Genomic DNA, 21932 nt, shown 5'->3' on the forward strand with positions numbered 1-21932 from the left:
CATGAAAGGCAATGAAATTAAATGAAAATGCGAGCGAGCCGCCGCCCTCCCGCGCAGCGCGGCCGCTCCGGAGGCAGCGGCCGGCGCGGACCCTCCCCATACCGATCTCCTGTCTCCCACGCCCGCCCCTCGTTCCCCTGCTTTCCCTCCTTCCTCCGCAGCTGCTCGAGGCCGGGAATAATCGCCCGGCAATTGCTTCGCACCCTCGGCCGGGCTGCGAGACCCCATCGCCCGGCACGAAGGTGTGCGGGACTCCATCCCCCGGGACAGGCAGGTACAGAACCCGTCCCCGGGGCTGTGCAGGACACCATTTCCCAGCGCTCCCGGCCGCGCCGCCCCGCAGTGCTGCGGCTGCCCATTGGTGGAGGCTCGCCGCGGGCAGCCAATCGGCGCGCGCCTCCTTCAGCGGGGCGCGGAGCCGAGGGCGGGCGATGCCCGGGACTCCGCGGCGCTCCGCGGCTGCCGGGCAGCGCCATGAACCTGGGGTAAGGAGCGAGCGGGACCGGGCCGGGCCGCGCTCCCCGCGGGACGCGGCTGTTCGGGGAGGGATGGGCCCGGCCCCGCGGCACGCGGTAATCCCGCGCCGGGGCGCGCAGTGTCGCGCGGCTGAGGGAGCAGGAGCGATCTGCGGGACAGAGCCGGGGACCAGCGACCCTTCCTGTGGGAGGGCCTCGGGACGGGCTCCGGGGAGCGATGCCCGGGACACGCGTTCCGCGGAGCGGGGGCAGCGCGCACCCCCGGCCCAGAGCGGGCGGGCCGGGCCCCGCTCACCAAAGCCCCGTTCTGAGGTGGCCCTTAGGAAGTGCGTGCGAGCCCCAACTGCGCCGGGTTTTTTCATTGTTAACGTTTTACAATGAAACGTGAAGATAAAGCGCTGTTTGGAGCGCTTACCCCCACGTTGGATTGTCCCAGCGCACGGAGGAAAGGAAGGCACTTGGGAATTGACACTGCCACGTTTTTGTCTTCTCCCAAACGCTTCTAACTGCGCTTGTTCCACTTGTGAAGGTGAATTGTTGTGCATGGAAGCACAACCAAAGGCTCTGTCCAGAACACATCCCCGCTTTGTGATCAGCGCTGGCCTTCCCGGAGGCTTGCTTAGCGATTTGTGCAGCACCCAGTTTGTGTTGTTGGATTATTAAATTCTTGAGGCGTATTGCTCTGTATAATGATATAGAGTGGCACCTTTTTGTGTTAAGTAACTTCTCAAAATATAGCTTGGGTAGTGAATTACTATCTGGAACAACAGTAATTGTTCTTGTTATGAATGTTCAAATCTTACCATTATCAGATTACTTAATATCTCAGATTCCTCTCTCTCTCTCTCTCGTTTTGCAGCGATGGACTGAAGCTCGAAACTCAAGTGCTGGATGGAAAGCCTAGGCTAATTTTAGCTTCTTCTGGTATTTTTTTAAATTTAATCTTTAAAGCTTCTTGAAGTTAAACCTAATATCCAAGAGACATAAAGCCCAGCTTTCCTGAAATATTTTTGAGATTAGGAAGAATGTTTGTGCATTGTTATTTATAAGTCCTCTCTCTCACCAGCTCGATTCTCAACAGTAGGTTAATGATGAATTCTGAGTTGTCTGTGCACCAGGGAACAGCTGGCAAACAGTCTCCACTGCTTAGCTTGTAATTAAAATTAAAAGTTGAGTGCTATTGTGTATCAACTGGCATAGCTTGATGATAATTTCTGTAACTTTATAGCAGGTCACTTGCCAGGATAAAAGAGGCTTAATAACATGTTAATTTACACAGCATGACATCATTACAATCACATTTTTAAAGCAGCTTCAGTATTTGTGGTAAACATTTTTAAATTCCAATAAGCTGTTTATTTAGGCCAAAATTCACTACTACCATCTGAGATAATTATTTTCCAGTATAAGTGTTAATCAATTCTGTTTCTGTGATTTGTCAGATACATGTCTCTGCAATAAATTCCAACTTTGTGATTTGTCAGACATACATTTCTATACAAATCTGCTTTTCCTAACTGTTCTGCATAGTCAGGGCAGATGGCATGGGAAAAGTACTTTCCCCCTGATTTACAGAAATCAGATGACTATAATGTTTTACTAATTTCTCAAGATTGTTTTTCAGGGACAAGTTGTTATTAAATAATTCTTTCATATGTTTGTGTTTGTTTCCCAAAAGATAAATCAAAGCCTGCCATGAAGGTAAGTGTAAAATTTTTAGAACACACAAATTCACTATTTGTTAACAGAAAATTTGAGAAATTGAACTGTATAAACACCTGGAAACAATTATATTTATGAAAAAGAAATATGTGCTTATGAGTCTCTTTTAACTTGAGACATTCTGTTATTTCTCAGATTTATAATAGCTGTTCAAAAGGTTCAGAGTTTTGTGACTGTTTTTACCTTTTCAAAATGCATTTGTTTCCTTGGCTAAGAAGTTAAAGCAGCAGAGGGAATCATCTAAATGAGAACTTTCAGAGCCTGAAAGGAATTCTGGTAAAATAGAGATCTGAAATGTGTTTAATTTCAAGTTTGGTCATACAGGCTGTCTCTGAGTAAACTGCAGTGGGTTGGTTTGGGAAAGGAGAAAAAACAGAAAAAGGTCCCAATAGACAGGAAATAATTAGAAGTTTGCAGCAAGGACCTTGGAAAGAATAAAACTTAGTTCAGAGTGGAACAATCAAGACTGAAATACTGCTGGCTGGATGGTGAAAACATGTACCTGTGTGGAGCCAGGAAACACCTCTTCCCTATTCAGAAACACCAAAGTAAAGCAGAATTAATGCTTGTTAATTCTTTTAAATGTCATGCTACATAAAGTTATTATTCATACTGTTGTTTTGAAATACTCAAATTCAGGTCCTGTGTCCTCTTCCAGAGTTTTCCTGGTACTTGTGAAGATGTTTCATTAGCTTATACAGAGTTTCTACTGATGGAACAGAAAAGAAAAATGACACTTATTTTCCTTGTTGCTTCAATCTTGTTTTCATTTGTTACAAATACAATTTTTTTTCCTTATTTAATAGATGGTGAAATCTTTTTGCTTTGACAGATGGGTAATAAAGCCAGAGCACCTAAACAGGCATTGAGAATAAAGCACACTGGACTCATCTTGAGGCCAACACAAAATGCTTGTATCAAGCAGGAAAATTTAACAAAACCAAGGAGTGAATCAAGCTTATCAATGACAAAAGGTGAAAAACTGCAAGTTAATAAACACTCCTCACATGAAGCCACAACTAGAAGTTACTCTTTGATTTTCCAAAGAGATAAGACAAAGAGATATCCTGATTCAGAGGATCCTAGTATTGTGAAAAACACTAAACACAAACCTCAAGCCCCACATGTATCAGCTGAAGACTTAAAAAGCTTGGTGTGTTTAACACAAGCACAGCTTCAACAGATTTTGATGATTGTTAAAGAAGGAAGAAGCATTTCTGAGACTCAAAATGAAAAGCAAGAGGAAATGGGTAAGATACCAGCCATTGGATGCATTTGTTCCATGGAAGCAGAGCAAAATGGGAAAGCTTAACTTGCAATTTCAGGTTATTTGCACGTTGTAGAGATGTTACACTTAGGTTGGATGGTCTCAGACAAAATACCGTTTGCCATTATGAATGTGACATTGTTACTGTGAGATCCAAGCATTTCAGAGTTATCACAGTAAAAAAAGATCACTTGTTAGAGTTCCGGTATTCTGAAGAGCAAACCAGCAAGAAACATTGTCACCATTCCATGCAAAATAAAAACCATTTTACACTGGGGGAAAAACATAGACCTGCACTGTACCACTGCCCAAGGAGAAGGGCCCTTCTGGTTTGTGAAGACTTCAGGCCTTCCTCTGTGTCTCAAGAGCAATTTTGCCATTTTCCTGTGGCCAAAGTTGGATTTGTGTCTTTTAGGCTAACTGGACTATTAATGGTGAATAGTATTTTTCTTTTCCCCTCCTCAATTCTTACACTCAGAAGTGTAAGAACTGTTGCTTATGCTGCTTTATTGCATCCCTCCTCCTGTTGGTTGATCTGTGGAAGGGGTCAGCTTTTGCACCAAGGATAAGAAAGACATCCTGCAATTAATTAGAGTCCCAAACTCTGAGCCCTTAGCCAAGAGTAAGTGATTACTACATCTAGCATTTTAAAAATACCCTGTGAAGGTCTAATTTATGTGCCTTAACTATATAAGCAGGACTGAAAACACTTTTGTTAAATTGTGGGGAATCTGCAAGCTTTTACTGCTCTCAGAGTATTTACTCAAAGCTGAAGCAAGTTTAGCGGCTATATATACATTTTTTTATATTTATGTTCTACCACAGCTACTAATGAGGCATCAGAGCAAAATGTTATAGCATCACTCCAAAAAGATTGTGAAGTGTCCCCAGTTCCAGATGAAGCAACCTCTGATTCAGGCAGGAAACAGGAAGCACATCCACAGCCAGGACAGAATGTTGTGTAGGTACATTTGTGTTACTGTGTACAAAAATTGTGTCTCAACTAGAGGTTCATATGTTCTTAATAACATTAATATTGTTTATAAATACTAATTTAAAAGTTACCTCTAAAATTTAACAGATCAGCTTTCTAGATAAAAATCTTCCCCTCCTTCCTTTTCTCTAGAAAGGATTCATGGAAACCTGCTGACTTGTTTAGTACCTTGGGTGAAAGAGAAGGGGAGAAAGCCCTATTGGAATTTAAAAAGGCCCAATGGAAGAAGGAATTAGGTATTTATGATGTATAAAATACATTTTTGATATATTTTTATTACACTCAGGATGCCAAGAAATTTGGTATTCATCATGCCCTTTTAAATTTACTTAGATCAGTACAGTTGCAACAAATTGAAAAGTAAATAATTAGTCTCCAAGACAGATTAAAATTCTTGAATTTCAAAAGTTTATCCAAAGATTATGAATTCTTGCAAGAAACACTTCTTTGCCAATTAAATATTAACTCAAATGTATTGTTATGCTTTGTATTTTAGGTGCTACTTGCCAGCAGTTTTGTCACATTCTGACAGTAATTGACAGGCATTATTAAAAAATGCATGTGTTTTTTAATGAGAACAGCATCACCCCAATCTACAAGCATGACTGAGTGCTTGAAATTGCAATTTGAACTTAAGATGAGTTTCCAGTCCAGCCCCATCACTGGTCAAGGGGAATCTCTGGAGGAAATGAAAACTGCTCAATACAGTACTAAATTCTCTCTGACAAATTAAGCTTTTTTATGATTCACATGGAGGAGTGCTGTGTTTGGTTTTGAAATTGGATTTAGACCATTTGGTTTTAAGGTTTAATTCTGCATTGTCAGTAGCTTCCATTATGGCTCCATTGATTTTAATAATACTAAAGTAGTTCAAGACTGATGTAACAAAAGAGAGAGAGTTCATATACTTGGTTATTTGTTGGTTTTCTCTGGGAAATTTTTACTCCAGTATTTTTAGTCTCCCTAGAGAGACTCCTCACTTACCTCTGCATCCCTGGGCAGATGCCCACTTTGCTCTTAAGAGCAAGGTCATGAATGATTGGTCAGACTGATTGGTGACAACTCTTATGTCCATTTCACAAGAGTCCAAGTGACAGGGAAGACATGCATTGCTGTCTTTTTAATTTTTTTTAACTGAATGTGTGCGATAGGAACTGAATGTGTGCAACAGGAACTCTAGTAAGTGCTTGGTTTTCTTTAAGATGAACAGGTAGCACTGAAGAAGAAGTTGAAAGAAACTGTGGAGGGAGAGGTGGGTTATTTCTGGGCAAAACTTGGCAGCAAGAAAACCCCTAAAGTGGAAACACCTGACCCAGACCAGGTAAGACTATCTATAAACAAAAGAGCACAGTTTCCACAGCACTGTTGCAGAACAGTTTAACTTCCAATTCATAGAAGATTTTATTTCTGTACAAATCCTCTAGAATCCAATATTGGTGGTGCTTTAAGCCTTCTCAGGGCATGAATTGCTGCAGCTCCCTGGTCCACACTTACTTGTTGGTCCAGGTCATAACTTTTCAGCTTAAGATCTTTATAGCAGGAACAACCCTTTCCTGTCCCTCCATTTGGATTCCTGACAAAAGTATAAATCTTTTCTTGTTCTGTTTGAGGGAATAATCTCTAATGGAATTCCTGGCTATATAATTATATACATTGTTCATAAGCTTTCACATATATTTGATTGCTTACATAATGAGCATAGCCACTATGACATCTAGCTTTTTAAAAAGCTGTAATTATGAAACCAGCGTGTTAGATAAATGCATTATACTCACAAGAGACTTCTCCAGTGAAAATTAATTGCTGTTCAACAGAAGTTAGGGTTGTATCTGCTATCATTTCTTTCAACAAAAGCAACTTGCACTTTTTCATGGCACATTCAGCATTCCTAGCAAAGTTTTCACTCTGTCCTATAAGAATTTGTTTCAATCTACATAATTGATAAATAGTGGATAAAAGATGCTTAGTTACAAATTTGGGCTGAGGTTTTAACGAACAGCAGCTTCTAGAAATATAATTTTGTTAACAAACAAAACAGGTGAACTGAATAAGTCTTAAAATGGTCCCTTTGTCTGCAGACAGTGCTTCCAGCTGACTCAGTTCATGGCACAGAGAACTCTGCCTGTACAGCTGCTTTAGCCACAGAGGCTGATGGAGTTGCACTGACTGTTCCAAGAGCTCCAGCTGGGCAGTCTTCTGATTTCAGTCCCTCTGACTTTCCAGCTGGCAGATGCACAGCATTGCCTTTCAGGGTAAGATCTTTAACTGTATGCAGGGTAGTTTTACTTATTTATTAACAGTAAATGTTTGTCTCAATAAGAATCAGGCATTACTTTATTTTCTGGGCAGGATGTGCCAAGGAAAATGTTCCAAACACACGTTTTTGCAGGACTTTCTCCCAAATTTTATATATTCAAAACCCATAGAGATGCACTGTTTTAAAGTTAATTGGGCTAGAGTTGAGCAACCCCCATTATTCAGTTTCCCACTGTATACTAATCTCCTTGCCTCTGGTGTTAATTAGATTTTCATTCTTACCAGATGTCTCCAGTTCTGCCAAAGGCAGCATCTGATGGTAAATGTTTTTTAGATGGCCACTAATGTTTTACTGATGGCCTTTATCTTTCTGGATGTCTTTGGGCTACTCCTAGTCTGTTGCTATGTTCAGCCCATCTCCTTAGAGTGATGCTACATCTCCTAAAAATGAATCAAAGAAAGAAAATTCCTTTACCCAAGGCCAGGTCAAGCCAAGCCTAACTAGAGAGACAAAATAAAAGTTTACAAGTTATATTGTTTCCAACAGTAGTGTTTCTTTCTCTTTTCCACCACGTGTAGAAGCACTTGGGTTTGCAACCTGGTGTAGAGACCATAGCTAGACACTTTGTAAAAAGAAAATTTGTGTAGACTACAGGAGGTGAGAAAAGAGAAACTGAGGGCAATGCATCTCAGTGATGGCAAAATCTTGTTTCTAGAAATATTTTTTTAAATACACATACAGAGTCAGGCAGCTATAAAAAAGTTTAAAAGCAAGTGTTATAAATAAGAAGCTTGACTAGGTCCATATTCAAGCAGCAATCAATTTATTAATTAATATGGTAAAGTATGAGCAATACAGTGCTGGGTACAGTGGGGGAAGTTTTCCCTCCAACTGCACACCAATAGTTGAGGCTTACAGGTATTTATAGGGGTACTCATAAGCTTTCTCAGCAGTTTCTATTCCCAGTTTTTACGTCACAATTCTATACACTATTGTGATTTAGTTTTTCTCCGGATGTATCCCAGAAAAGGAGAACCCCAGGTGGTGGTTGTCCGCTTTCGGAAGGAAGGAAGGAAGGAAGGAGTATCCCATCTGGTGAGGCCCAGCTCTCCAGATGTGGGTCCACCTTTTGATTGCAAGGACCATAAATCTCTTAACAGTGATGTCCAGCTTCCCTTGGTCAAAACTATTAATCCTTGAGTTGATGTCCATCTTCCTTTCTCAAGCTGCACGTTTCCTTTTTATGTATACTAAAGCTATAGTTTCAAAGATCCTTACTACAAGCAATATTCTAAAATTATACTTCAAAAGGTTATTATTGCAAAACTCTTTAAGGCTTAACTACAAGCAGAAAATTCCTGTCAAAAAGCAACGTCCTTAAAGCTTTAGTTCAACTACTCCTAAATCAACTTAAGACTTATAAAGGTTAATTGCAAACAAAGGATAGGTTCAAAGCCTTCTTCCATGCTTTATTTTTCTCAGTTATTATTAGAATTCATCTTTATAACTGTCCGATGGTCGGTTTCCACACATATTACAATCACAAATACACACATTGCCTGTGTGTGCCTGACACAAAACACAGCTTTCTATTTCACACAAGTACTTTTCCAGAAAGTATGGAAGAAAATAGCCTTACCTTTCTTTAGCCTCCAAAGCCAGCCTTGCTGCCTGGGTGGTTATAGACCTGCACACAACACAAGTCTTGTCTTTTCCTGAGGGGCTGAGGCTTCCTTTGTTAAACTGAGTTTTTAACTGTGAAGGGAACACAGCTGGGATATGTTCCTTCATTAGCTGCCTTGTTAATTGGGTAGGTGTGCTGTGGAAGGAGGGCTGCAGCCACCAGGGAGTGACCCTTTCCTTTTTTCCATGAAAAGGCAGTAGCAGTATGTTTGTGCTGACCAGGTGTTAGTGTTCAGGAACACATAATCACAGAATGATTATATGTAGGTGCTTTTATTGAACAGCTCTGGGTGTCAGGGGTAGACCCAAATCTCACTCCAAAATGGGTTTGGGATGAACACGTTTTTATACCCTTATTGTTGTATAACTACATATTAACTGTTAAACTTCTATTGTTCTATTGTATACATTGATCTCATCCAAGCATGGATTCTTGTCATTTCCATCAAACATTGTTTCTCATGATTCCTGTTACAATTAAACAATAATTATATTCTATTACCAAACAATCATCACACTTAACAATCACCACTTATCATATAATTTATCATAGTCATTAAATTTATCATAGTCATTAATTTATCATAGTCATTAAATTATTAAACAGGTGCAGTTTCCTATGATCCAGTAAAGCCTAACATTTTCCCAGGGCCTACCAAGCCCAACCTTTCTTTCCAACTCCCCTAATATCCCATGATTTTAGAAACATTTTATCCCTATACTATCACAGGTATAGATCAGCATTATAATCTGTGATTTGACATACATTTTAATTGTTTTCTCACTTAAGGAATTAACTGCTGTCTGCATTTCAAATGTAGTTTTCAAATGTTCCTGGTGTACAAAATGTGTATTGTCTGTTTTATTAACCACACTTTACACAGTGTAACTAAATGCTTTTTCTTTTTTTTTTCTTTTCTTTTTTTGTTGTTGCCTGATACTTATTTAGGCAGAAGAGCATGACAGATGGGAAATGCATTTTGATTCTTTTAAGAACCACTTTAATGCTAATGCACAACAGCCCTTAAATGGAATGCACAGAAAGCCTGAAAGTCTTTCCTTGTCACCTGACCCCAAGGACCCGACTGCTTTCATTCACCCTTCGTCCCCTGCAGCTTTGGGCAACCTCATGCCCTCACAGATGGGACCTGCAGAAAAAGCTGCTAAAAATGGTGCTTTGGAACAAAGTCAGAGAGTCAGGTGAGTGAGCTTTGTAAGGGTAATTATTTTCCCAGCCAGTACATTTATGGTACCACCTCAGGAAAAAAAAAAAAAAATCCTTTACATTCATTTGGCCTTTTTTTTTTTCAAATACCCATTGTTTCACTGTTGAAAGACACAAGTGCTGCCGATGTTTACTAATAAAATTTACTGCAACTAACCTTAAGTTATTCCTTAATGAAAAGGATTCCCTAATCTATGAATTAATTGATATATTAACTTATAATTAACAAAATTACCTCATTATGAAAATGCAGCCTAACTGATTCTAATTAAAGAAGGCTTAAGGATTATTTTCTCCTGATTAGAAACATTGTCCCTTTGTTCAGTTTCCTCCGTTCCATGACGGCTCTGCTGGACCCTGCACAGATTGAGGAGAGGGACAGGAGGCGGCAGAAGCAGTTGGAACATCAGGTACACTTGGGTGTTAAAGCCTCACACTTGTTTAATAAGCAGAAAGGATGAAAGGTACTGTCTCATGAATAAAGCATGAGATTTAATACCAGAACCCGGGGAGGCACTTGACTTTTACACTTTAGATGACATGTGCATTGTTTGGCAGTATTTCCTTCAGTCAGCCTCTACAATTCTCTTTCAATATTTGCACAAGATTATTGCACTTCTGTTACTGAATTCCTGCCTCAGAAAAGGTACAGTTCAGCCCTTAGAGCTCTAGCAGGTTTGTGTGCATTTTCCTTCCCTCTCCGCTGTTATAAGGAGGAGAAATCTGATATTTACAGATTCCCACTCCGTGAACCTTTAGCTTTTTATCTACTTCACTAACATTTACCTAACGTCTGTGGCACCCTAACACCATGTGTCTCTGTGCTGCATGGTGTGGAGAAGTCTCAATATAAATGTAGAGACTGTTCTGATCACACTGTTACTTTGCTGGATCAAACTCCTGGATTACCAGGAGCTTTTTCACCAATAAGGTGAAAATCAGACCTTCATCTCTTTACAAGAAAAAATAAGTGTCTTCTAAAACATGAAAAGCTCCTTATTTCTATCTGAGTATTTCAGACTGCTCAATTGGGCTGGTGGTTTTCCAGAAACAAAACCAGGAGTGTTTGAAATACATTGTCTTTGGTTTGTTTTTTTTTCACTTGTCCAAATCCAATCCTACACATATACAAAAATATGTTAATGTTGTATCTTTTACTTTGTCCTTTTTTTTTCTGATCCTGCCAGAAAGCAATAATGGCTCAGGTGGAAGAAAAACGGAAGCAGAAACAACTGGAGGAAGAGCAGAGAAAGTGGGAAGAGCAACAGGAAGAGCTGCGCCTGGCACGAGAAAAAGCACAACTGCAGAAACAGTTTGAAGAGGAAATGCTGAAACAAAAACAAAAGGAGGTGGGGCTTGCATATCTTAGTGCAGATAGTGATAACACTGAATTTTGAGGAAAATAGTTCTTGTTCCTCACTTGCAAAATTTTGCTTATCATTTTGAAAATGAAAACTATCCAAAATGTAGAGTTTCTTAATAAATATACAATACCATAAGAGAATAAGGTCAGATTCTTTTTTTTTTGAACAAGGGCCTTTTCAGGAAGAGAATGTAAGAACCAGCAGAAACAGAAATGTAGTTTTAAATAGTGCAGAAACATCCATTTTAAACTGCAAATTTAAAATTAAAAAATACCTCAAAGTATGTGGTCCAATTCTTGTTATTGGTAACTTGATACTTTTAAGGTGCTTCGGTACCATGAAGTTCATCCAAGTGAATGTGCTTTCAGTCTGAATGAAAGACTTCTTAGGATTGGAAAAGGCATTTTAAAAGTCATCCAAGTTCTCCATCTTTCCCATGCATAGGTGTTGCTGAGCTTTACACAGTGCTTTCATATAAAAGTTAAACCAAAGGTATGTTTTTACCTTTGGTAAATACAGATTTTGCATTTCTATCTCTCCTTTAACCCCTGTGGAAGGTTAAACACTTGGTCTGATGTTTCATTCTTCCTTTTGGAACAGCAGAGCTATTACTGTTTGTTTCCTCTTTGGAATAGTAGCAGATTCCATGGTGTCATAAGACAAGGTGATTCCAGATTTGTCTTCTCCAAAGCCTGCAGAAATGTAGATTCCTGATTTCTCTGCATTTTCTGGAAGGAATTGTGTGGCATCTGCCTGTAGATGCTTGAACAGACTGGTTCAACATGGGGAAAGTCATCCTCTGTAATTGCTCAGCTCCTTTGGTGTCACAGCACCAGTTGTTCTTTCCAACTGCAAATGCAGCAGGGATTGGGATCAGCTGCTAATAACAGTTGGGAAATGAGATTTTCCTTGGCCCAGTCTCCTGCACCTTGAACCCCTGAGTCAGGGAACTGTAACCCCCTGACATTTGCTGGGGAGCTTTTACTGTCTCCTTCCTGTGCAAGTAGGGGTAAGGTGGGGTTTGTTACTTTTATTTAGGCTCCTTTCATTTCATTAAACCATGTTACAGGAAGTCACAGATGGCTGACATCAGATGGCATCTAGAAAAAGAGGAATTTATTAGAAGGGAAATAAATATCCAGATAACTAGGAGGATATAAATGCTCATTTTTTAATGCTAAGACTGAAGATTTTCCATTAGTACAGCAGAGGTTCTGAACTTATAATCATAGAAATTATAGGTTACATACTGTACTTACTCAACTGATTTTAGTTTTGAAAAAAAAATACTTTCCCTAAATAAAAATACATATAAACATTGAGGTTATATGGTCATTAAATAATCCAATTGACTTTATTCTAAAAATAAATAATCACATATTTACCTTTTTTGTTTGTTTTGTTTTGAAGGAACTTGCAACCCTTAAAGCCAAAGAGCTTTGTCAGACAATGGAGAAAGCTCAGGAATTAGCCCAGGGATCAAAACAAGACCAGCACATTCCAGACTTGGCTCAGAAGGCACATGACATTTCAGAACTTCAGAACAGTCTTGCTGGTGGCAAGTATAAATCTCACACTCAGTTTCCCTCTTCCTTTGGTGGTTGAAAGCGAGTTGTTTCTGGGATTGGGGTGGTTTTTTTCAGTTTTGTTTCCCTGTCTGAATTTGGGTCACAAACCAAATTTCATTACAATTTATTTACCTTTCAAACAAATCTAAGTATTAACTCCTATGGAGAATATTGTGTTTTAGTAAGTTTCAAGTGCTGTACTACATAAAAGAAGAAATGCAGAGCTATTGGCAGGAATGCACAGGAATATTCAGACTTGTGTGCTGTCCGAATTCCAGTGGAAAAGGGAGAGCACTCGCATTTGGACTAGAGTTCTCGGTATTGCTTTGAGGTCTAAACCACAACAGTCTGATAACTCTGTAGCATAGTTTAAATTGAACATGGGTTACTAAATGGAACAACTCTACCCCTTTTCAGGTGATGCAGAGTTTGAAAACTGTAATTCTGGCATTTCAGCACAAAGTACTGATTTCACTGCAGGTGTGGAGAGCCCCCCTGAGCTGCAGGCCTCTCCTCGGAAGGACACAGCAGTGCAGACAGGTACAGAGCCACACCTGACTTACTTTGGGACCTCCACACAGGCAGGGGGGGCTTGTTTGTCAAACTGAGCCAAATCACTGACACTCCCAGGGAGTAGAGCTAGAAAAAAATACTTGCACAGACACAGTCATGTTGCTGTGTCACAGTGTACCACTTTATTCCTCTATTTATCACTACTTATTCTTCTCAATAAATGATATTTCTGTATAATTGTTACTTACCAGTTACAAATCCCATAGTCTGGAATAGTGTGTCAGCTTAGGGTCACAAGTCATGTAGGTCCAAATTTTTAAGGTAACTTGATTTGGTTCTCCAGTCTTCTGTGTTTTATCCCTTCCTGACCAAGTTTGCTTCTACAAGTCCTATCTGATTTCCACAGAAAAAAAGAATAAAAAAGCATTATAAAACTGTAGCAACCATTTTTAAAATAAAATAAGTAATAGTAGATTGATACATATACAGAAGTCAACCAAGTAATTTGAATAGCTCAGACTTGGAGTTAAAATACAATTTTTTTTTTAGATAACTTTAATCCTTCAGCATACACAGAGTCAGCTGAGGAAAGAACTGCATGTTGTGAATCGCCTGATATTTCCATAGAATATAAAGAAATGTCTAACAGCAAAAAATACCAGAAGGAAATGCAGTATATGGATAAAAATAAACTTCCAGGAAAAGGGACTGGTGGTATTTACAGTGATCTATATGAACAATATGCAAGAAAAGAAAGGCACATTAAATCTTCGGAAAAATACAGCAAAAGACCTGACTGGAACATAAACAAGCCTGGGAAAAGATACATTCCAGCCTCAGAAAGGTACCCCAAAGCTCTGCAGAGACAGAGGGAGGAGAACAAGGTGCGCCGCCAAATGGAGCTGCTGCAGCTGGTGGAGAGGAACAGCCCTGGGCAGCTCAGTGCAAGAAGGGGGGGGCACTCAGCCAGGTCCCTCTCACCCCGGGAAGAAACAGCTGTGAAGAGTAAGGAGCACAGAGGCAGAAAGGTGGGTCACTGCCTGGCCTTTGAGAACAATGGTGTGGTTTTAAAGCTCTTGTTCCTCACAGTTTTACCTGGGTGGGACTTGGGTTATGTAACTGGAGCGTTGAAATTCTCCTATTGCTTGTCCTTGTGTCAGCGCTCTGTTGTTCATCAGGAGCAGGAGAACATACTCAGATTTTGTGACTGAGTTTTTACTGTTCTTTCAGTCTTCCCAAGTGTTAATTCCTTTTCATTTGATCACTAACGCTGATTCATGATGTAAAGAGAGAGCTTAAATATAAGCAGTGTGCAGGACACAGTGACATCACTGACTTGCTCTTTTTTGTCCAGTCATTGTGTTGTGCTGACAGGTGAGGTACAGCAGCACCTGCTCAAGAAAACAATGTTTATTTCTGCAAAGAATATGGATTACTGAGGATGTACTCCATTGCCACAGAAAGGCATCCTTCTTAGTGGAGTCATTCTCCATTTGCAGTAAGCATTATATCAGTAGAGCTTGTGGCTGGAAAAAAGTCTTTTGAAGAAAATACTATCAAATATATTTTTGGCTTCTGTCTTGCCCTCTCTCTATATCCATAACTTGTTCACTCTCTGTATGCATAAACACCTCACTCTCACACATTCAAATAACACAGCTCTGGACCTTTCCTTTAATATCTTGGATTGAACCTTTTGGGTTTATAAATTCCTATGCTCCAAGGACAGGGGAATAGACATAATATTTTTGATAGTGCTTAGAGCTGCCAAATTCAGAAAAATGGAATTTGTTGATTTATTCCATGGGCACTACAAGTCTCTTAAATGCAAATCTTTGATAAATATCTTTCTCCTGAACCCAGGTCAAACAAGTCCTTTTAGAATTTCAGAACAAACTTTCTCTGAAAAATCAAAGCTTTTAGTATAAAAAATATGGAGACTTTTTGTTTTACTTTTGACTTTTTCGGTTTTCTCCTAGGAAGAAAAATTTCGTAAGAATCACTTGAATGAAGAAAGGTATGATAATTTAGATACATCTAATAGTCTATTATTAAAGATACACAAGACCATACAGACTGCAGGTATAAAAGCAGAATAAATAAACAAAAATCTTGTCCTTCAAAGATCTTAGTCGCTGTAATTTGAGAAAATCACATTACTGAAGTATTGTTTTTTCTGACTTCATTTGTCCCATACAGATCTGAATCACCACCTGTTCCAGCAGTTAGGAACAGATTACTCCAAGTACAACAAAGACAGACGCAGGCTCCTCATTTCGCGGTGTATGAGCAGCTGGCTGGACGAGAGCAGGACGCCCCGGCAGCCTCCCCGCAGAGCAGCTCCCCCGCCGCCGTCCCCCCGAGCCCGCCCTGGGCGCGGTTCGTGCCCTACGTGCGCACACGGGAGGTTTTCTGCCTCCCCCCGGAGGCACCGCCGAGCCGGCCCTCGACACACCACACCCACGGTACTGCCAGCACACAGCACAGACCTCACCTCGGAGTGCTGCTGCTTGAGCCAGTCTTGTAGTTGCTTTTTACTGAATTGTGCAGTGACCTCTCTGTGTCACAGCAGTGCACAGAAAGGCTGTGCAGCCAAATTATATTCGGTATGAAAAAAAATCAAACCGCAAAGTTTTAAAAAATCAGAACAGCAACAAATATGTTGTCAATTTTTTGTTGGGGTTTAGGAATCTAAGTGTTGTTTGATTTATAACTAGAGATTATAATCTCAATAGCAACCAACCTTAAAATCTGCTGCTTCAAAATTAAAAGAAAATTAATAAAGAGTTTTATTAACTGATTTGATATACATTTACTTTTAGATTCTTATCAAATGCCACGACAGATTTTCAGCTCAGATCATGTTAGAGATCCTCTTCTAAATCCTGATGCAGTTACAATCAGAGAGAGACAACAAGAAATTCTCAAAGGATTGTCAAAATTACGACAGGTAAGCAAAAATTTATTGGATAATTGTGCATGTGTATGTGTGTATATGTGTGTGTATATATACCAAAGTAAAAATTATCACATCATTATCTTTAATTCTATTTCCATAATTTGATTTATATTTTGGTCCCTGTCTTCTACTTTTGTTCCATTTCACTAATTTTGTTTTTCACATGTTGCTTCCATCTTTGGACAGTCCTTAGAGAGAGAATATGGACTCCTTAATCCTTAAATCAGCTATGAAACAGTGAAGTACCTGAGCAAACTGGAAACCAAGAGCAATTACTTTGTTTGGTGTCCAGGTTTCTATGATTAGCATTGTTTATAAAGAATGTATCAGTTTCAAAGGAACAGAGTTTTAACACAACACTAGAACCCTGTTAATGAGGTTTCTCCTGCGCTGTTCCCAGGTTAGGACAGAACAGTGGGGTTGGTGGGGTGGTCTCATGTCAGGCCTGGAAAAATACTGGAATTTGCAAACTGGAAGTATGAACACTTAAAAAATCCTTCCAAGACAGCTGCTACTTGTTAACATGTAAAAAGCAAACTCAGGATTTGTCAATCAGCCAGGTTTTCTGAAAAGAAAATGAAAATTAGCTTGATGCCACAGACACAGGAGCTCCTGAGCTAAAAGCTGTGTGTGTTGGTGTCCATTGCTCTCTCTGTAGTCAGGCACTGGTGATGGCAATGGTTATCAAAGCCTGAGTGATTTGGATACTGCACCTGTTGGCAGCAAGGTGTGGCTGCGGCCTCTGAAGCCACAGGTCTGGACATGCACATGAGCACTTCTCTTTTATGCTTCCAAGTGGCCTGACAGGACTGCAAGGCAAAAAAATACTTACTTCAGGCTTGCCTTTTCATTGTGAAGAACCTGAAAATAAACATGTACCAGTATCTTACCTTGCTTTTGAATGGGTCCAAACTAAATGTACCTTATTGCTAGCAGCAGGATTTTTCTCTGCCTTCAGAGAGGAAAATTTCATAAATAATCAAAGTGAAGAAAATCTGACAGTGAAGCACAACAAAATTAACAGTAGTTGAAACTATTGATTACCTGTTGTGCTTTAGAAAGACAGAAGCACTGCCATGTACACTGTGAGAAACAGAGCCCACTCTTTAATTTTTAAGAGTTTCAATAAATGATAAGAAGGGATAATTATAAAGCAAAAGTTACAGGCCTGGGTGCATGGCAAAACTAGTGGCACACCCACTTCCTCAGCTTATGTTAGCATTCAGGAACACATACTTACAGAATGATTATATGCAGGTGCTTTTTGAAGAGCTCTGGGTGTCAAGGGTACAGACCCAAATCTGACTCCAACATGGGTTCGGGATGAACACGTCTTTATATTCTATCGTTATATAACTTTTGTGTTAATTATTAAACTTATATTGTTCTATTGGATACAATGATTTCATTCAAGCATGGGCTCTTTGTGACCCCCCTCAAACTTCTAACGTAGTTTCTCATGATTCTTCCTACGATTAAACAGTAATTATATTTAATTAGTAAACAGTCATCACATCTAACAATTATATCATTTATCATATACTGCTTACGCAGGTGCAATTTCACATGATCTGGCAAGCACAAAGCCTAACATTTTCAGAGTCTATTTTTAACATTTTTCCAGGGCCCCACTATCACTTACAGTCTTTTATACTGTTACAGTTGTATTACTTCCTCAAATGCCTGCAAATTTATTTTGAGCTCATTGACTACAATCTTGCTTCAAGTGTTTGCACAATGCAAATGTCAGCAGTCTAGGGTGGTCTTTGGATTCTTTTAGGCTTGGTAGTTCTCCTTTTAGGGTCTTTGCTCTCCACTTTATGCTATCTTAGATGTACATTTTGCAATGGCCAGCATATCGTAAAATACATCTTTTGCAAGCCCGCTTACATCTTGTGCAAGCCTGGCTTTGTTACTCTGCCCACAAATGATTACAAATGTTATCATACTTAAAAAGCAGTTTAAAAGTTTAAATAATTATTTGCAAACAATTACAAAAATTTAATAATTAAAGCAAATAAATTGTAGCAAAAGCCAACTACTACGGAGCCATTTCTAACATACCCACAGTCCTTCAGTGGTAGGTAAACTCCTCGTGCAAAAAAAGGCTCATGACTCTCCCCAGGTCAGTAAGAGAAGTTGTTACCCAAGTTTCTAACAGCTTCTACATCAGTTTCGCTGGATCTGGTCTTCCTGACTGCTCATTAACATCTCTGTTAAATATCTACAGCTTTTAAGCATTTTGGCTTCTGATCCAAAGGAATCTACTCCACAGCAGGTACTGCAAAGATACCTTTGCTGGTGCCAGGAGCATGCAGGGGTCAGCACACCCATCTGCACATCCCAACATTGTTCATTTCACACCAGCTTTTATACAAATCTGACACCAATCCCTGCCACTTACTTATCTTGAAGTCCCAGATCTGGGGGTTGGGGCCTTACATAACTTGTGGTTTTCTTATCTTCAGCTTACAAATACAACACACCGTTCCAATCTAACTAACACAAATAACTACATCTTCCTTTATGACATAGAGATCTTCATGTTAGACTTATGGGCCACCTATGCCTATTTCACTGATTGCACTCTAGTTCCATATCTGTTCTAGCAGAACCTGTGACTTTGCATCTTCAGTTTTCTGCTGGTACTTTGGGAGTTTTCCACTCGTTATCACTTTCAGCTGGCCAGGGCTAGGTCCTTGTTTGGGAAGCAGTTACAGTTATCCCTCCTAGCACAGGGTAGGTCCCTCCTTGGGAAGCAGTTCCTTTGCAGTAGCACCCCCTAGGTCCTACTGGTTCACCTTGCTGAGGCAAGTCCATATTCTGTATTTCACTTCACTTACCAGTGGCATTGTGTTTAAGAGTGAAGCCAGATTCAAGGTACAGTTTGATCCTTGTGCTTGCTGAGGCTACAAAAACCCTGGTTATGTAAACAGGTTAAACTTGGCAAGCTCAGAGAAGCCACGTGAATTTACAGTCAATTTTGCAGTGGCTAAAAAGTAACAGGTTAGTTTTTCAGTAGATCTTGGTTCTGCAAGAGAGTTAACTCAAAACATGTGGAGTTCCTTTTGAAATACTCTGCCAGCTGCAGAAGGCAGTTAGGACATGAGCTGTTCCATTTCAGTATACCTTGTATACCAAAGTATTGTACTCCTCCTCATATACAGATGACACCTGTTTTGCTTCAGTTATTTCACTGAGAAAGTATGAATAGTGCAGGTTTTTGTCTGAAATACAAAAAGCTGAGTTTTCTGTTTCAGAATGTAATCTAGTCTTGTTCTTCTACATTTATATATACATATATAGAGGGGCTTTATAGTTTCAGACTACATACATACCTACCTATATTTACAATATATTTAGCCATTGTTTTGTTTGGGGAAATTCAGCTAATAGTCACGATTTCAACCAGTCTAGTCTTTGAACTCCACACTGAGGCAGTGATAAATACAGCTGGGCTGGTGCAGTAAGAGCCCAGTGGGACTGGCTGACCCAGGGAAAAGAGGAGGGAGGGTGAGTTCTGTCACTGCATTTGCTACAAGACAGCAAATCTCTTCCTGTGTCTCAGGTCACAGCAGGTATAGGAGCTAGCAACAGACTCTCTTTCCTCACTGAAATCAAAAGTCAGTGGATAAGCTGAGCAAAGTGAATTATTTGTGAAAAAGAAGGGACAAAGTTTAAGAAAGAGGACTCGCCCCCAGGTCAGTACTACCAGAGCACCCCATTGTTCCTGAGGCAGCAGCACTGCCAAGGGCTGCAGGGGACAATGGCTGGGTGGGGACACACCCCCACGGTTCACTGGGGAGGTATTTCCCATTGCTGAGCACCCTTCCAGTACCTGTGCAACCCTTGTGATAAACACTCAGCTGCCAGCTCTCAGGGTTATTTGTTCCTCAGCTCTTGGTTTATTTAGGGCAGTTATAAAATAAACTTGGTTTTGTGACATGCTTCTAAATGCAAAAACTGCTCTGCAAAAATACTAATTATTGACACAGAGACTGAAAACACTGACCCATTAATAGAAATAAGTAAATCCTGTTGGTTAATTAGAAAGCAATTCATCAAGATTGAAAGTAGGCAGCTGCTGCCTTAGAAGGAGCCAAGGTGAAGTCTTGCAGGCTGCTTTGCTGACTTTTCCTTTGGTGCCACCAGGAATCCATGTCTAAATTGCTGTAGGAGCTGCTGCCTTGCATTAGGTCTTTACTGAGCTGTGCCAGCAGCCTGTAACTCTTATCTTTGAGAAAGGCCTTGTAACTCCTGAGAAAAATAATTACCTTTTCTTTTTAAAAAAAACCAAACTTTTATGGTATTGAATTATTTCTGACACATCTAAAATAGATGGAGAGCAAGGGGCCAGATGTATCAATATATATGATCCTGTTAATTACAGTAAAAAACCTTGGTTTTAATTTATTCACATACTTGTCATAGTTCTATCACGTCTGACTTGATAGACAGGGATTCATTTCCAGGAGGTTTTCTTGTGACAGGTTTTCTCTATCACCACTACTTACAAGAACCATTGACACAGCAGGAACCTTGAACCTTTTCACAGGTAATCTGTGCCTCCTGAAATGTCAGCCACTGCTCTGCTTCCAGTGGCCCTGCTGCCCTTGCTCTTTTGTTTGTGTTAAGGCTAAAAGCCAATGCCCATCAGGGTTCTGGGTTCTACTTCATTCAGGAATTCACTACAGTAGTGCAAATGCAGAGACAGTGCACAAAGGGATGAGACAGTTCCATTTCATACAGTGGAAAAGTCCTTTTTCCCTCTGTATGGTCATCCCTGGAAACTGGCCTGGCTTCCACTCCAGGCACACTTGCAAGGCTGCTGTAGAAGTTCTCTCTTCCCTGAGGCTTTACTGTTTTTTTCTGAAGTGTACTTAAAAACCATTGGGCCTTAACAAGGAAATTGTTTTTAACTATGAAACAATGATTGGTTCAGGCTGCTGAGAAGACAGAACATTGACATTTGTATTTATTTCAGGGCCTCCTGCAGAAGCAGAAGGAGTTGGAGAACACTCTGATTCCCATTGTAGCTCAAGAGAACTTCATGCCACCGTTCTGAGAGGAGCATATGAACGTTCTGAATCCTTAATACGGAAATGCACAGCACTTTGCTACTGTAATTAATTACAAACCACCTCTAGCTTTTTTATGAAAATTAAATTATGAGAATTTTGATAGACTACAGGGTCATGTGACATTTAATATTGAAGATAATTTAGACTCATGATGGTTTGTCTGTTTAGAATGGTTTTCCTGCTACTTGAAGACAAGTGTCAATTTAATATAAACCACCAAAAACCATGAAAGTAAACGGTTACATGGGTTTTTGTAGAGCTCAAGTGCGTGAATTTTGATAAATAAAAAGATTAAGATGTATTCTGCATGGCTTTACTTATCTTTGTTCGTATTTTTAACTATACAAAACTGCCTGTAATTTCAATATTCAGCCACCCTTCAGCCTTACACTGTGAATATCAACTCAAGTACTCCCAGATTCTAAGACCACAGTTCATCACACAACTTGGTACAATTCATTGATAAAAGAGAGATATTTCTTCAGAAGAATTACTTGCCATACTTAGGGGGAGGGTAAGAAGTTTTACACTAGTCTGGTACTGGTTCTTAACTTGAATAAATCAATCCACTGTTTACAGAGGGAAAGAATCAACCTTAGACAAAAGTCTATGGGTTTTGCTTGGTTTTTAAAAACTGCCCTTTTTAACCAATAATTTTGTTCCAACTAATTTTGTGGATTTAGAGTAATGCAGTTTCAAACACTCACCTGGTACCAAACAGCACATCCCAGAGAAAAGCACTAAAATCAAATTACAAACAGGAAGTCCCCCAAACACAGGACTTTGGGCAACCTGAAGATGAGCACTAAAAGCCAGTGGTGTC

The 21932-nt window shown here is 39.9% G+C and overlaps 1 protein-coding gene across 3 annotated transcripts; it reads left to right on the plus strand.

Moving 5' to 3' along the window:
* The first annotated feature begins 433 nt into the window (after window positions 1–433).
* Window positions 434–21400, plus strand: CCDC66 (coiled-coil domain containing 66). Of its 3 annotated transcripts, XM_084214707.1 has the most exons (18): window positions 441–485; window positions 1336–1400; window positions 2155–2177; window positions 3031–3448; window positions 4291–4426; window positions 4592–4695; window positions 5662–5780; window positions 6538–6711; window positions 9349–9599; window positions 9950–10034; window positions 10812–10973; window positions 12399–12546; window positions 12974–13096; window positions 13619–14097; window positions 15049–15086; window positions 15269–15534; window positions 15892–16019; window positions 21013–21400. In XM_084214707.1, the coding sequence occupies exons 1-18, from the start codon at window positions 475–477 to the stop codon at window positions 21091–21093; spliced, it is 2811 nt and encodes a 936-aa protein (XP_084070833.1). In that variant the 5' UTR covers window positions 441–474; the 3' UTR covers window positions 21094–21400. The 3 variants fall into 3 exon arrangements, 2 of the variants coding, with proteins under 2 accessions (XP_084070832.1, XP_084070833.1); XM_084214706.1 differs by lacking the exon at window positions 2155–2177 and having other exon boundaries at window positions 434–485; XR_014616494.1 differs by lacking the exons at window positions 441–485; window positions 1336–1400; window positions 15269–15534 and having other exon boundaries at window positions 1448–2177.
* Window positions 21401–21932: the final 532 nt, after the last annotated feature.

This window comes from Fringilla coelebs (assembly GCF_963513975.1).
Source record: "Fringilla coelebs genome assembly, chromosome: 13".
NCBI classification, from domain to species: domain Eukaryota; kingdom Metazoa; phylum Chordata; class Aves; order Passeriformes; family Fringillidae; genus Fringilla; species Fringilla coelebs.

What these genes read in the sequence shown, in the direction of transcription:
- CCDC66 (XM_084214707.1), top strand. An exon ending in GCTAATTTTAGCTTCTTCTG is followed by an intron (nt 1,401 to 2,154) that starts GTATTTTTTTAA and finishes GTTTCCCAAAAG; the next exon opens with ATAAATCAAAGCCTGCCATG. An exon ending in GCACAGCATTGCCTTTCAGG is followed by an intron (nt 6,712 to 9,348) that starts GTAAGATCTTTA and finishes ATACTTATTTAG; the next exon opens with GCAGAAGAGCATGACAGATG.